The sequence below is a fragment of the Manis javanica genome, chromosome 10 (genome assembly GCF_040802235.1).
Source record: "Manis javanica isolate MJ-LG chromosome 10, MJ_LKY, whole genome shotgun sequence".
Lineage (NCBI taxonomy): Eukaryota > Metazoa > Chordata > Mammalia > Pholidota > Manidae > Manis > Manis javanica.
This window is the reverse complement of record NC_133165.1, coordinates 1,916,338-1,932,935: the sequence shown is the minus strand read 5'-3', so window position 1 is coordinate 1,932,935 and position 16,598 is coordinate 1,916,338. Positions and strand designations below refer to the sequence as shown.

At 52.5% G+C, this 16,598-nt stretch overlaps 1 protein-coding gene across 4 annotated transcripts in view; it reads right to left on the bottom strand.

Annotated features, from left to right (window-relative positions):
- Positions 1-16,598, bottom strand: part of AXIN1 (axin 1) — a 64,009-nt gene that overhangs the window by 6,858 nt on the left and 40,553 nt on the right. For all 4 annotated transcript variants that reach the window (XM_073214489.1, XM_073214490.1, XM_037005508.2 and 1 more), the window contains 5 exons: positions 15,760-15,900; positions 12,614-12,710; positions 4,660-4,797; positions 1,405-1,934; positions 644-814 (listed from right to left, as the gene is read on the bottom strand). In XM_073214489.1, coding sequence (XP_073070590.1) covers positions 644-814; positions 1,405-1,934; positions 4,660-4,797; positions 12,614-12,710; positions 15,760-15,900 — 1,077 coding nt within the window. The remainder of the gene's footprint in view (positions 1-643; positions 815-1,404; positions 1,935-4,659; positions 4,798-12,613; positions 12,711-15,759; positions 15,901-16,598) is intronic.

Here is a 16,598-nt window from a genome sequence, read left to right as displayed (position 1 = left end):
ACGGGTTGGGCAGGTGCCAGGGCTGCCTCTCACACACACTCAGCCCTGCCCAGCCACGGCCAAGGACTATGGGGGCCAGCAGAGTCTGAGACTGAGGAAGAAGACGTAAGTGACAGACAGATCCCAGCAGCCCCAGGCCCCCCGAACAGATGCCCCCAGGTGGACAGCCTGGGCATGGCCAGAGCAGTGCGCCACCCCGTGGGGTCGCAGAGCTAGAGGGATGCCGACTCCACGGCCAGCCGGGGGCGGCCAGTACACGCACTGAGGCTTGTTCCCCAGCAAGCCCCATCTGGTGTGACGGTCAGATGTCTGCCGAGCCACCCCCAGGACTCAGGTTGTTCTCATGTGGAGGTGTCGCCACTCCACAAATAACCTTGTGAGAACAGCCGTGTGACGGAGCCCTCTCCTTAGCAGGTCAGGAGTGGTGACCAGGCTGACCCCAGCCACAGGCACTCCTGCCTGGGACACCAGAGCTGCATCAGGACCGACCCCCGCCCCGGGGCCACCTGGCAGGCGGCAACAAGCTCCTGCGGCGTCCCCATTGGTCTTGATTCCACTGTCGGCGGTGTGGCGAGAGGGAACGCAGGAGCATTCGGGCCCAGGGCCCACACGCAGCACCACGGGTTGTGGTGGCAGCTCTTACCCGTGGCCGGCCCTCCTGTGCCTGCTAGCCTCCCGCTCCCCCTCAATGATCCACTGCATGATCTTCCGGTTCTTTTCCGCATCCTCTGAGGGGCCTGGCATCTCGGTGCTGGCACTCTTCCCTGACTCAGCCTTCTTGGTATTTCTTTTGGAGTCCGTGCCTGCCTTCCCACTGCAAGAGCAAGACCTAGGAGTCACCCGCTGGCTCACCCGGCCCACTGCTGGGAAGCGGGCCACCTGGGTTGCAGGGCTGGAGGGAAGGCCCAGGAGGGACTCTGCCCCCTGGACGTAGGGATGAGGCGGGTGTGGCCTCTGCCTGCTCTGTGGGCTTGCCCGTGTTTGTTCTGGGCCAGCTACAGTGGAAAGTGAAGGACAGTGTCAGGGCTCGGGGGCTGGAGCACCTGTCCTTTGCCCTCCAGGTTTAGGTCACCTGCCTGGCCACTTCTCCTTGCCCAGACACCTCACTTTGAAACAGGCGTGTTTTTATACAACCACATTTTAAGGCTCGAGACCTGGCTGGCCTGGTGCCCCACACAGTGCCTAAACCCTGGGCACCATATGCCCATGGTCTCTGTGGCTGGCCTCGTTTAAATGGCTTTTGAAGGGGAATTCTGGTTTAGAAAACCAGAAGAGAATCCACAGGACACATGGTCTCAACCCGTCTCACCCCGGGAAGACCCATGCTCCCCACAACAAAGAAACCACAGCCCAGTCTCAAGAGTGCACCTGAGCTGTTGCACCTCAAAGAGGAGGGACACGCACCTGTAGGCCAGGCTGTCGCTGGCATTGGGGGCAGTGCCCACATTCTCAGAGTGGCTGCGGGGCTTGGCTGTATGGCCATGTGGCTCCAGGCCCCAAGTGAGGCTATTCTGCACCCGGCGGGCAGCTTCGGTCTCAGCCTGCTCCTTAGGCCTGGCCACGCCATGGTGGCCGTGGTGGTGGCTGTGCCTGTGGAGGTGCAGGCCGGCCGCGTCCAGTTTCACCCCTGACTTGGGCAAATGCTTACTGTGCCCTGGGGCAGCACCCCCCAATACCCCCGATATCTTGGGCACATGCATGCTCTCGGGGGAGCGGTGGCCAGGCCCTGGTGATTGGCAGCCTGGTGTCCTCATGACCCGCTGCACGTGCTCGTCCAGAATGCTCTCGGGGTTCTCCTCATGTGCATCCCGCAATCCTGTGCAGCCCATGTCTGTGTAGCGGGGTGGAAAATGGTGCCAGGCCTGGGCTGAAGGCAGCTTGTGACTGGCCCCCAGGGGGCCAGAGGATAAGTCGCCATCCTCACCTTCTTCCTCCTGTGGGGACAAGGCCACATATCACCTCTCTGCTGGCCACGCTTACCTCACACTTGGGCAAATAAACAAGGCTGGCAGTGCCATGTCCAGTGAGGGTGGGGGTGTGGTGCTGGTGGAGGGGGTGAGAAGCCATAAGCCCAGGATGAGGCAGGGCAAGGAGAGGTGCCGGGACACTGCCTGACTCAGGAGCTGCCCCTGGAGCCCTGTCCGTGCCTGCTGCTCCCCGAGCTCATGCGGCAGGCTCTGGCCGGCTGTGCTGCAGGACAATGGTAGGGCTGTGCTCAGCCCCGTGAACGCGACAGAGCAAGAGGCTGCCCTGCACCGATGACTGGACGAGCAACGGCAGTGAGGGTCCAGAGCACCGAGAACCCTTAGCTTTCGTTTCAATGAATTTCTTTTTTTTCAGTTGAGTTTCCCTATTCCTCTTTTATTGCCACTTTCCATTACATTTTCAAAGATAATTTTGCCCTTGTGCAGCTCTTGTTTTTTGCTTATTTATCCTGCAACATGTTTCTCGATAAATTCTCATATTAAACTAGTTGAATTTCATTCATTCTCCAGGAGTTAATGTAGCCGTATCTAAATATAAACGTTTGATCACTTTAACACCAAAAGACACATCTCATCTATTTTTTTGTCTTACTAAACTGTCCAAATAATAATATAGAGAGAACCTGGTACAAACCGTAAAGAATGGGGACTAAATTATTCCTGTACTAATACAAAACTCCAGAAGTTTACCATAAAATTTCTCACTAATGAAAAAGTATCTAAGTGTCACCAGGACAGGCGGACAGCACCCCCATCAGTACTCAGGCAGAAAGAGGCAGCAAAGAGGACAGACAACAGAGGACGGATGTGCCTGTGTCCCAGCTTGGAGCTGCCTCAACAGAGACTTGGACCCTGAGCCCCCACATCCCATCCTGGGTCCCTGTCCAGACCCTTTGCTCTGCAGAGCTGAGGGCCCCTCCAGGCCCTGAGAGGGTGGACAGCATTGAGCCCCCAGGCAGCAGTGAGGAAGAATGGGTGGCCACATCCCTTGGGAGAAAAGGGAGAAAACACACACACACACACACACACACACACACACACATGCACACGCATGCATGCATGCAAGCATGCAGGGCTGAGGGTTTTTTTTCTTAATACCTCTGTATATGTAGGAATTCCATACTAGGGTTTTGAAATGTTATACATTTACTCAACTGTTAACAGCTGTCATTTTTTTTCTATTTTTATTTCCTAAGTTTTACAGTGAAAATAAATTATTAAAAAATATGTAGTTATTTCTCTTTAAAAGAACTCCTTTACAGCATGATTTACATAGATCACAAGTCACATACAATGACAGACTTGAGTTGCACTGCCAGCGGCTGGGCACACTGCTGTGTGGGAGCAAAGCAGCTGAGCAGCTGGGGCCTGAGACTGTGACCTTGAGTCTGGGCACCCATGTCCAGAGGCTGTGTGGTAGCGGAGGCCATGTGCTCAAGTAGCTCTTGAACTGATAACTCAAGAAACACCAGGGCTAGTCATCTGAATGCTTTCTGCTAAGTCAAGAGTGCTGTGGGTCTCTGCAGATGGGCCCAGGTCCTCTGAAAGCCCATGGCGGCTCCAGGCATAGCTGCAATGACCTGCAGGGATGTCACCGAGACAGTCTATGACTCAGACATTAGGAGAGGACCCTGTGTACCTTCAGTTTAGTCACACCTGCCTTTCAAGTGCCCACCCAGAACGCTGACCTGCCGGACTGCACAGCCACAGAGCCAATTAAATACATGAGGGAAGAATTACAGTAGTTCAACTCTCTAGCAAAGGGCAGTGGGCTCTTCCTTTCCTACGTGTCTTCTACAAAATATTACATTACTTCATCTGCATGTTTAAAAGAGCTGTTAACTGTGACATGCCCAGAGGCAACCCTCACACAGAAAGGATGCCTGCAAAGTGCTGTGCTGAACAAATGCAGAGGCCGGCTTTGTCAGCTAAAATTATCTTTCATTGCAACTCTGTTCCCAGTATGTTTTTTGTCAGAGAAGGCTATCAGAAAGCTGGACCTGAGCTCCTGCCCATGCCCGTCCGATCACTGAGGCATCTGATGGACCAGAGAGGGGCTGGCTGTGGTGACAGCCCACCCAACACTGCCTGTCGACTCCCACTCACTGGGACCTGGCACCACAGGCAGGGCAGCTGGTGACACACATGAAGCCTGCCAGCTGGCCCCTCTCCACCCAAGTGAGGGTCACCCAGCCCCCATGAGGGATGGACAAGAGGATACTCTAAAGTAAAGTGTGTGTGTGCACACGCCTAACATGCCCACAACTTCCTGGAGGCCACACCATCCACCATTACTCTCTCAGTGACCACACCTGCCTCCCTGGTCCCACCAGGAATCCCAGGTTCCGACCCGTTATTTGAAATCTGCCTGCTGTCTTGACAGAGGGGAGCGGGGGGTGCCAGGCCCTGTATTTCAAAGCTGGGTGCGCATAAGGGAGTCTGGAACCGGGACTGCAGCCGCAGGGGTGATGCCAGGCGGGGCAGGAAAGGAGACTGGCAGGTGTGCCCACCTGTTGCCCCACCACACCTGCCCCTTATGGCAGTGTCCCGGGCGTGTCACACAGCAGCCAATCCTCTGGGAGACCCTGGAGGGAGCTCCTCGAGGCCAGGAGCTGCCCTGGGCTCAGCCACAGGGGTAAGATGACTGGTACCTTGATATGTGCGGCCCACTCACCATCCGGACGCGTCTCAGCCGTTCTTCCAGCTTCTCCTCGGCCTCTCGTGTCCGCTGGATGGCCTCCAGGCGGTGGATGAGCTCCGCGGCAAACTTCTGGGGCTCCACGCGAATTTCCTTCGGCATTCGGTAAGTGCGCTGCAAGAGGACAGGGCTGATTAGCCGGCCGCACGCAGTTTCGGGCTGCCACCCACAGCACGGAGGTGCGGAGTGCACTCCTTCTTGGGTGAGAGGAAAGAACATGAGCTCTGTGTCTTACCTTTTGAAAAATGCAAATACAGTTGATATATTGTAGTATGTTGGTTTCAGGTGTGTAAGAGTGATGGACAGTTCTGTATACTAGGAAATGCTCACCACAGCAAGTACAGTTACCATGTGCCAATACAGAGATCTTACAACACTACCTACTGCATCCCCATGATGGGCTTTCATCTGCATGCTAATTTACTCTCCTTCTGGAAGTTTGTGCCTCTTACCCCCTTCACCTACTCCTCCAACCCCCACCCCGCACCTCCGGCAACCAGTCTGTGTTTATAAGCCTATTTCTCATCTGTGTTTCATCCTAGAGTGAGTATTCACTGGCCCCTTCCTCCTGGGAATCAGCTTCCCTGCTACCCCTTTTCTCATCAGACTGCAGCTCCTTTCACCAGCACGAGCCAGGAGTGGGAACGCAGCCCAGGCACTGCTCCTGGCCCTCGAGGCTGCAGACTCTGGGACAGTGAGCAGCAGAGACTCAGGCTCCTTCCCTGGCCGGGTCACCAGGGCAGTGGCCAGCAGGGCTCTGGTGAGGGGAGGCTCTTGCACCCCGAGCCCAGGTGTGCCCAGCACTAAGGGCCTCCCAGCCATCCTGGAGAAGTGCTTCTGACACTCTAGGCCAGGCCAAGCCCCAGCAAGGGAGGCCTGGGTTCTGGCCAAGGCATCGGGGCAGGGAGAGCTGCAAAGCCCAGAAAGCAGGGGAAGGCCAACTGCACCCTGTGCTGCCTGCCCCACAGATGCGGGGGCAGCAGCCCCTGGCACTTAGTCGTGCATGGCCAAGGCTTTGGATTCCGGGCTCTGTGGCAGGGACACAAAATTCAGGGTATAGGAAAAAATCAGGGGAAAGGCAGGTTGGAGAGGACTTTCCTTTTCAGAGAATGTAATTCTGGAATATGCTTTATAGTATTACACACTGTAACTTTTCTTCAGGTGCAGGGGTGGTGGCTTTTTTTCTGAAGTAATGTCAAATTCAAGAGAGTTATAAGAGTAACACAAAGAACTCTTCACCCCGATAGCCCAGCTGCTGACATCTGCCACACTTACTGTGTCCTACACCAAAGCACACATGCACACGCAGACACACACGTCCTTCTGTGCCAGTAGATAACCACACACATGGCACCTGCTTGCTCCTGAACCCTTCAGAGTGCAATCAAAATGTTTGTGCGTGAGCACAGGACAGTCACAAAAGAAAAAACGCTGATACAACACTGTTATACAACAAATGAGTAGATCTTACTCAGATTTCACCAGCTGTCTCAATAATCCTTTATAGCAAAACACGCTTTTAAAATCTAAGTCACCAAGAGTCTAATAGAGGAAGGGATGGGAGCAGCTGGAGAGCTTCCATGAGGTGGGGAGACCCAGGAGAGGGCTGCTGAGGAGGGAGGGGTCTGGAGGGGCACTAGATGGGGCAGGAGGGCAGATGGTGGCCCAGGGACAGGATGGCACACAGGGGTCCTCTATGACCTCTGTGAGTAGAGAGTGGCTATCTAGAACCCCAGACTACAGATGTGGGGGCGGGAACCTGGCCACCCTCCCATTCTAGTCTCTGTGCACAGTCTTGACTCTACCTGTTTCTCATCTACAAAACAGGATTAAAAACATGCCTAATACCTCAGAAACATGTAAGATTAGGTAAGAAAATGATGTAAAGATCTCAGAGACAAATGTCCATGTGTAGGGCTCATGCTGACCACGAAGGGCTCAGAAGTGGCCTAAGAAACTGCTGAGGGTCTGGAGAGGGGAGGGGGCCAAGGATAAGCCCAAGATAGAGGCTAATGCTTCATGGGTGGAGTGCAGAAAGCCGGGCAGTGCCCAGTGCCAGAAGGGGTTTGTCCTGCAGCAGAGGAGCCCAGACCCAAGAAGGGGCAATAGGGGTGGCCAGTGTGTCTAGAAGATCCTGAGATAAAAGCCCTGGAGAGAATGCAGGTGTGAACGGCAAGCCGCAGTGGACCAGGCTGTCTGAAGGGCCACGAGGCCGAGCCCTGGACAGTCTTGGCAGGAGGGGTCAGACAACACAGGACCTGAGACTGGCCCTGCCCCACCAAGCCTGCTAGCCAAAGAGGCCGGGGCAGAGAGTGCTGGCTTCTCTGGGAGCAGTACAGCACAAAGAGCTATGACACAGCAGGACTGACAGCTGATGACCGATGTCCAGATGGCAAGAGCTCGCAGTTCCGACCAGCTGACAGTGCACACAGCAAGGGCAGAGAGACGCCTTGGAGGACACAGGGCCACGCTGCACTCCCAGCAAGCCCTCAGCCCTGAGGCAGGATGCACACCCACCAGCTAGTCCGTTCTGGAAATGAGCCTTGGGGCTGTGCCCTCAGGCTTCTGAAAACAGGAAAACCTCTGAAAGCTACATCAGAAGAATGGTAACCTTTCCAGCTGCGGAGGAATAAAAAAATCACAAGGTAAAAAATTCAAGTAAATAAAAATGTGAAACATCTGAGGAATTAAAAAGAGAAAGACCTATACCCTGAAAACTGCAAGACATGCTTAAGAGAAAATAAAGAGGACACTAACAAATGGAAACTCATCCCATGCTCCTGGTTAAGAATTAATATCGTCAAAATGGCCATCCTGCCCAAAGCAATATACAGATTTGATGCAATCCCTATCAAATTACCAACAGCATTCTTCAACAAACTGGAACAAATAGTTAAAAAATTCATATGGAACCACCAAAGACCCCGAACAGCCAAAGCAATCCTGAGAAGGAAGAATAAAGCGGGGGGGATCTCGCTCCCCAACTTCAAGCTCTACTACAAAGCCACAGTAATCAAGACAGTTTGGTACTGGCACAAGAACAGAGCCACAGACCAGTGGAACAGATTAGAGACTCCAGACATTAACCCAAACATATATGGTCAACTAATATTCGATAAAGGGGCCATGGACATACAATGGAGAAATGACAGTCTCTTCAACAGCTGGTGCTGGCAAAGCTGGACAGCTACATGTAAGAGAATGAAACTGGATCACTGTCTGACCCCGTACACAAGAGTAAATTCGAAATGGATCAAAGACCTGAACTTAAGTCATGAAGCCATAAAACTCTTAGAAAAAAACATAGGCAAAAATCTCTTGGACATAAACATGAGCAACTTCTTCATGAACATATCTCCCCGGGCAAGGGAAACAGAAGCAAAAGTGAAGAGATGGGACTATAACAAGATGAAAAGCTTCTGTACAGCAAAGGACACCATCAATAGAACAAAAAGGCATCCTACAGTATGGGAGAATATATTCATAAATGACAGATCCGATAAAGGGTTGACATCCAAAATATATAAAGAGCTCACACACCTCAACAAACAAAAAGCAAATAATCCAATTAAAAAATGGGCAGAGGAGCTGAACAGACACTTCTCCAAAGAAGAAATTCAGATGGCCAACAGGCACATGAAAAGATGCTCCACATCACTTGTCATCAGAGAAATGCAAATTAAAACCACAATGAGCTATCACCTCACACCAGTAAGGATGGCCACCATCGAAAAGACAAACAACAACAAATGTTGGCGAGGCTGTGGAGACGGAAATCCTCCTGCACTGCTGGTGGGAATGTAAATTAGTTCAGCCATTGTGGAAAGCAGTATGGAGGTTCTTCAAAATGCTCAAAATAGAAATACCATTTGACCCAGGAATTCCACTCCTACTAGGAATTTACCCTAAGAATGCAGCAGCCCAGTTTGAAAAAGACAGATGCACCCCTATGTTTATCGCAGCACTATTTACAATAGCCAAGAAATGGAAGCAACCTAAGTGTCCATCAGTAGATGAATGGATAAAGAAGATGTGGTACATATACACAATGGAATACTATTCAGCCATAAGAAGAAAACAAATCCTACCATTTGCAACAACATGGATGGAGCTGGAGGGTATTATGCTCAGTGAAATAAGCCAGGTGGAGAAAGACAAGTACCAAATGATTTCACTCATATGTGGAGTATAAGAACAAAGAAAAACTGAAGGAACAAAACAGCAGCAGAATCACAGAACCCAAGAATGGACTAACAGTTACCAAAGGGAAAGGGACTGGGGAGGATGGGTGGGAAGGGAGGGAGAAAGCGGGAAAAAAGAAAGGGGGTACTATGATTAGCATGTATAATATGGGGGTGCACATGGGGAGGGCTGTGCAACACAGAGAAGACAAGTAGTGATTCTACAACATCTTACTACGCTGATGGACAGTGACTGTAATGGGGTTTGTGGGTGGGGACTTGGGGAAGGGGGGACCCTACTAAACATAATGTTCTTCATGTAATTGTAGATTAATGATAACAAAATATTCAAAAGAAGAGACAAGGCCCTTCCCTAAGGTTCTGGAGTATTCATACCTAAGGATTCAGACCAGACACCCCATGCCCAGACAGTCACTGGCACCCACCACGTGTAGGGGTCTGTGCCACAGCACAGTCAGGCACACATGCCCCCTCTGCCTGCCTCTTAAGTCTCCAAGAAGTTGTCAGTGAGCACTGCTGAGAAGCAGACCCGTTTAGAAAGGGCATTTCTTGAACAACACAGACTCCCAAGGGCAGCCAAAGCCACCCCTGCCCAACTCAGTGAAGGTGACTGGGGCGGCCCTGGGAGCCCCACATGAGTGGTCTGTCTGCTGAGGGCCCTCATGGACCTGCCTGTGCCCCGCAAAGTCTGGTCCATTGAAAAAACAAACATGTGCATGCTCGGGGGGCAGTGCAGGTGTCACCAGCCACAGACCTACACTCGCAGGACCCAAGACCCCAGGGTGTCTCCTCATTTGTCAGAGAAGCAGTATTAACCTTAGAAATAAAACTCAGTTGTCTCACCAGCAAAAACAGGTGTATTTGGGAACAGCAGAGATGGCAATTTGGGACAAGCAAGTTACAGCAAAATCATAAGCAAGTCCCATAAAGAGGAGGGCCTTATCTCGGAGAGGAGGCAGCCCTGGGGAGGCTGCTCTGAACAAATCCTGCTAGAGAAACCCAAGGGCCCACGGTGGAGACAGTTCTCACTGGCCCAGTCAAGAGGAGTCGGTTTCTGGTGAGAGAGACCACGTGTGTCCTTCCCTCTGGGGCCTGGCATACACAGTTCTCTGGCAATCAACAATCTACGGGTCTTCGAGCCCTGGCCTCCAATCCGCGTTAGTCAGGTCCCCATACTTACTATCACAGGGGCCCGTGAGGCATACTTGATGAATGAAGTGTGACATCTCTTCACTTTGAACTTCAAGTCACCATCACTGAACAAAATGCTGTAACTTTCTGCCCCAAACACACGGCTAGCCTGAGTTCAAGGCTGCCATCCAGTCCTGCCTGCTTGGATGCCGGCCGCACCTCTGCACCCCGCAAAGCTTCTGCTCCAGGTGGCGGCACACCCTGTCCAAGTCCTGCCCAACCATGCTCCACCCCAGAAGACACTAAGAGGCCCGTCTCCTGAGCCACCAGATAGACAGACAGCAGCCAGGCCATAGATACTGAGAAGCTCCCCACACTGCAGATAAGCACAAACCCACAAGCCACCTGCAACGGCCAAGACCGGGACAGGAAGCCTGCGAGGCCACAGGACTGCCCACACCACCTAGCCAGGCTGGGCTGTTGTCACCATGCCAATGCCTCTCTCGGCTCTGTCTTCCTGCTGAGAGTTAGTTGTGACCTCCAGAACTTGAGGACTCCCAGCTTTTCTCGATTCTGGAACATTCTCCCAGTGACACCTGTGACTCCTGCCTCTCCCTGCCCTCCTCTCCTATCTGTACCACCTCCTTCTCACCTGTGCCAAGTCTTTCAAGGTCTATACTCCAGTTCACCAATTTTTTCTTTAGGTTTAGTCTAATACTGTGCATAATTTACTAAATTAAAATATGCTTATTTTGAAAAAAATTTCAAACTTGCAGAAAAGTTGCAAGAACAATGCAAAGAACTTTTCTCTGAATCTTTTGAGAGTAAGCTGCCTACCTCTGAGGTCCCATCATCCGCAGTGTGTTGACGTGCTTCCTACACTGAGGACTTTCAGACGCGAGAGTTCCTGGCCCCACAGCACACGCTGCCAGCCTGCTTTCTGTGCTGTCCCTGCTCAGGCCTCACCCTGAAGCCTGCCATGTGCCTGGCTGAGCTGTCTCTCTGGCCTCCGAGTCTCCCCTGGACTTCTATAACCCCCGACTTTGGAAAATTACGAGCCAGTTCTTGTGCAGGACGGCCCTCAGCCCAGGCTGCGTCCTGGCGGCTGACAGAAGCCCTCCTCCCATCCAGTCCTCACCTGCCCCGTCCACTGACTCAGGAGGCCTGCACTTCTTCCCCCAAAGCTGCTTTCCCCTTGCATTTTATGAGGGGCTGGTTGGAACAATGTAACTACCCTGCTCCTCACTGAGCTCTCCACCCCCTCCCCACACTGGCACACACGGACCCCAGCGTCACGGCCACAGCTCATGATCCATTTGCCTGGGTCTTGGCCAGGGGTGCCCCTCCGAGTAGCTATGTCCCCATCCCCTCACTTTCTGGACACAGGATGCCCAAGCCCCTCTTCTGCTTCCCCTGCTGTGTCCCAGTCCTGAGTTTAAACATCCATGAGCAGAGCTGCGAAGACACATGTGGTCACCTGCATGGTCAGGTCCAGACTGCTGTAGATAACATGAGTCAGACTGAGCCCCCTGAGGGGTCACCTGCAGCATGCCCACGTGAAGGCACACCCACACATTACACACACTACCCACAGCACCTCCCCCTTTTCCCTAAGCAGACACCAATACTACCTAGTTTAAGCCGACTCTGTGCCAAGGGTTGCTGGGAGAAAACAAAATGCTTGACCACACTTTCCTCAGAAATAAGGAACACCAACATCCTTTCTTCTCAACTATGTAAGTGATTACTTTTCTCTTTTGGAAATCAAAGTATCTGCAGAGATGCTAACAGACTGTAACCAAGGAATCCCAATTATGGGTGGGTGGGTACATGCGGTGATCCTGTGAAGCATCCCCTTCCTCGGCACAGAAACGCCAAGTGAGCTGCACCAGTACCCTCAGAGCAGGCACCAGCTGGATGGAGAACCTACCGTGAGCTTTTCCTACCTTCTCCTAAAAGTCCTTCCCATTCAAAGTCATGTATCAAAATAAGAGAAGCTAATTACTCTGTTCACCAAAAAAGGAACTCTTTGCAGGTGGGGGAAGACCGCGACCGGCCCTGCTTTGCACTGGGCTCTGTGAAGCACCCCCCAGTCCACAATCAGGAGAATCGCTATCATCTTATTATTTTTATCCAGGAGGTGAGGCTGAAGCAGCTTTGAGGTCAGGATACCCACATGGCGACTTCCACAGTTCAGCCACAGAAAACCCAGGCCTCTTCCCATCTTCAACAAAGCAGTGCTCACAGTAACTTGGGGTTGGGGCACCAGGAGTGCGTGCCAGGCTTTCCAACACAGTTGCAGTCAGGCTGCCGTGCAGGGGCTCAGGCTGCTCCCTCACCTCCAAGAGAAGCCACAACTTAATAGGACTGGAAAGACACAGGACAGGGGCTGCCCCTCCAGCCTGCAAAGTCTCACTGTGTGAGATCACATGCTATGCTTAGAGGTGAGCTGAGTTCACAGGAAGCCGGGCCAGTGCCTTCCCGCCCCCTGGCTGGTCTCACATGGCCCAGGCAGCATTGGGAGAATGGGTGGGCACAGGATCCAGGGGGGCTGGGGAACCTAGGAGACGGAGTGGGGGCTGTGCAGAGGCACTTACAGGAATGTGTGGTAGGGGTCCCCGCCCGTTGGCCTGGACGCTCTCCTGCATCTCGCGGCGATGCTGCTTGCGGACTCTGTGCGGGGGGACCCCATCCCTGTGAGGAGAAAGAGGCAGCCCAGCGTAAGTGCAGACGCAGTAGCCCAACAAACCAGGCTCGCTGGAGTGGGGCAGCACGGGCCGTTTTTCTAGAGCCTGACAGCTAATAACGGTTTTTACATTTTTAAAGCAGGGGAGGAATGTATGGCAGCGACTCTGTGGCTACAAAAGCCTAAAATATTTACTACTGGTCCTCTACTGAAAATGCACTTTATGGCCTGGGAAGGACAGGGTGTGCCCATGGGGGGCGGGAGCGGTTCTCTAAACAGACCAGAAATGATAAGGATGGTCCAGTGGGTGGCCAGGACAACCTAGACTCAGCTGTAAGATATCTTCAAGGTTCTACCATTCTGCTTTCATTCTGGGATAAATAGGTAAAGCAGCGTCATCTCTCCAAGGGATACTCATACTGGTCTTCCTGACATAAATTTTAGTTATGAAACCTTTCTAAAGATTTTTTAACATGCAAGTCTAGTTATATACTGTCTTCAGTAAAACTGAATACACACTCAAGATAGATGCCACGTTTAACACATAATTCACTGCACGTATGCAAGCCCTAAAAACTCTCCAGTCCTCTCCCTGTTATTTAAAAGCTACTCTGGGAGCACAGCTGCTAACAGGAGCCAGAGTGACACAAAGAGGCCCCCAGGAACAGGATGCCTAGGGACTTGCCCCTCTTCTCCAGAGGGGGCAGAGCACAGCTGTGTGGGTGGTTCCTCATCCCTTACCTCCTTCCCTAACACTGCCCCCAGGGGAGGTGAGCGCGGTCTCAGGGCGGGCACAGCCAGAGCGGCAGGGCTCTTACTCGACAGCAGGATGCAAACACAGCCACGACAGCTCCTGACCTCACTTCATTACCTGCTGGACAGCTCAGAGAAGCTGCCAGCTCACCCCAGCACCTAGCACATGGCTGGTGGTCCTGGCCCACATCCCAGGCACCCATCAGCTCAGCAGTTTCATTGGCAGGCATGGCTGCAATATTCTCCTAAAAACACGCACCTTAGAGGCTGGTCTGGGCGGAAAGGGCGTGCCTTGATTCAGAGCAGGGCAGAGTGGGGCGGTCATTGCCTTGGGGGTCTGTGGCTGTCAGGGTAACAGCTGAGTGCTGCAGTGCTCATGCAGACGGGAGTCAAGGAACAAGTGAGTCAAATGCATTTAAAGCGTCTTTACATGCCCTAAAGGTTTTGTTCAGGTGTCTTGGGCCACCAACTGATTTGTGTCTCATACACTTTGACCAGACACTTAAAAACTACCAAGCCACTAGATTAGGCACTGTACTCAGACATCTATGTCCCAAGTGAACGGACTATAAAACTGTCAATTTTGTCATGTGGTTGAGACACTGAATGCAACTGCCCCCAGTAGAAGTAATTCAGAGAGAACGCACAATCTTACTTTTTGCCTTTGATGTACATTAAAATATCCGTCACAGTTTTAGATTTCAAATTCTTGACTATCCCTGCATTTCCGAGTTTCAGATTAAGGTGAATAGAATATCAGAAGTGTATTTTAAAAATTTTAGATCCCTTTAGAACACATATGTCCTTTTCTTGGAGACTAGAATTAGGAGACTTATTAGGCAAGTTATGTGGGCAAATTAATTTTCGCTACCTTTCACATGATGCTTTTTATTTACGGTTGGTACTGTCTGAAACCCAAGGAATTTCAAATAAGAAGTTGATAAAAACATGTCAACATTTTATCTGAAAAGATTCAACACACAGGGGAATAAAAAGGATCGGTGAGAATATCATGCACAAAGCCCAGTCCGCAGGGACAGAGCCGAGCCGTGATGTCCCCCCATGTGGTCATCGGAGGGAGACAGCATGAGCCAACACCCACACGATGCAGGGCGGCTGGATTTAGTCCAACAACAGCACACGAGGGCCTATTCTGTGCAGTGAAATTCAGGAGGAATGCTTGAAGGCAAAGAAAAGGGGGCACAGTCTATGTAACACGTGCATCCACAGAAACAGAGCTGACTCTCCAAACTTGTCACATTAAGAAAGAGCCAGGTGGGGACGAAGTTCCCTGGACCTGCTGACAGCCACTGCTGGGAGTCCCAGCAATACCCCAGGCTCGTGAGGAAACGGTGCCTACATATGGCCCCTGGAAGGCTCACACCTGCTCGCTGTCACTGCCAAGGCTTCCTCCTGGCCCTGACTTGGCTGGAGGGCACCCAGGAGTCGGCCCCCAGCCCTGGGTGCCAGCCCTGGCCAGAATCTTCTCAGCAGTGGTGGTCAGATGGTGAATGGCATATGGACCAAAAGCTGGGCAAGTCTGATATTCACAGACAGCCAAGTCAAGACTCCAAGTGACCTCTGCAGGCTGGATGTCACAAGAGTGCAGCCCAAACTTCTAATGTGCACGTGGGTCCCAAAAAGCCACTGCCAAAGCAAAGGTGTCAGAAAACAAGCACCTTCCCCAGAGGGAGGGATACCCCAGAGAGCATAACTGAGGGACACTGAGGCAGCCCTGGAGGGTCCCTGAGTCACCTGGGCACCAGGGCCAGGACAGAACCAGCTGCACCAACTTCCCCTTGTGTTCCCCTCTTCCTGGCCCCTACACTGGGCAGGTAACAGGTACTGCTCCCCTGACGTGACCGTTCCTACGTTTTAACAAGGGAAAGCACAGGACAGTACTGACAAGGAACACCTGAACAGCGACTCGGCCTCTCAGGGACGGGCCAGGGTCACCAGGGCCCAGCTAGGCAGTTGCCCCGTGGGGTCGCCATCTTTAAAGGGCCCGCAAATGATGAGAACCACGAATCAAATCAGAACCAAAGCACTCCAAACGGGGCAGGTCTGCCAAGTGTCTCAGCTTCGGCCCTCGGCTTTGCCCCTTTCAAAGGTTCCCGCTGCCTCAGCCTCTGAGAGAAGCAACCAGTGCGAAGCTCAGTATATGCTCAGGTTTTTACAACACTTCCTGCACTGCGCCTTCTAGGTACATCGGATGCTCTGACCTTAAGTTGTGCGGAGGACCACCAGGCCGTTCCCATGGAGGCAAAGCCCCCGCCAGGCTCAGCCCAGGCAGGTGGCACTTACACGCTGCTGTCGGTGAGGGACAGGCTGTCTGCATCACTGGACAGGCTCTGCTGCTCACTGTCATTGGCACTGGTGGCTGGGGCGAGAGCATAGCCAGAGTTGACATAGTAGGGGTTGACAGGCTCCCGCCAGGATCCATACCTGTGAAGAAGGAGGGCACGTTAGCAGTGGCCCAACAATATGCTGTCACGTTAATCATGTTTTCAGATTCATCTGGTTATCCTAATAATATGGACTATGAATGCAAAGAATTCAGAAAAAAGAGCAGAAATGGCTGGCATCTCCACCCTGCCTCCCTCCTGCTGCTCTGCCCAGAGGGCCTGGTTAAGCCCATGGCATCTCCCAGACCAGTCCTCTGCATCTCAGCGAACGAGTAAGTGAACACGCCCATCAACACGTGGGTTAGCATTTTCATACACATAACGAGGCACAGAACATGGCTGTCCTGCTGTTTTCTCTCTGAAATCAGAGCACAGCTTGCAGACTTGTTTGCTGCAAACTAAACCCAACCTCCCAGTGTTGGTAGGAGCTGTGGAGGCAACACGGGTGCCCACTACCTCGTGTGGCCCTCACAAGAGCCTGACGACAGATGCTCACAATCCCCTGCACAGAACTCACTCTTGTGCCACGGCTGAGAACTGCCACAGGACAGCACTTGGGGGACGGCAGGCGAAGGCATGTGTGGCTTTAACAGAGGCTGCCCCACTGCCTCTGGTCACCTCCTACCAGGGGCAGTGACCACCCTCACTCCCTGGTGGGATTCGCTGCCCCTTGTCATGTGATTACCCAGAAAATGACACTTGGTTCTCATCGGTACTTCTCTGATTGATGCTCGGGCT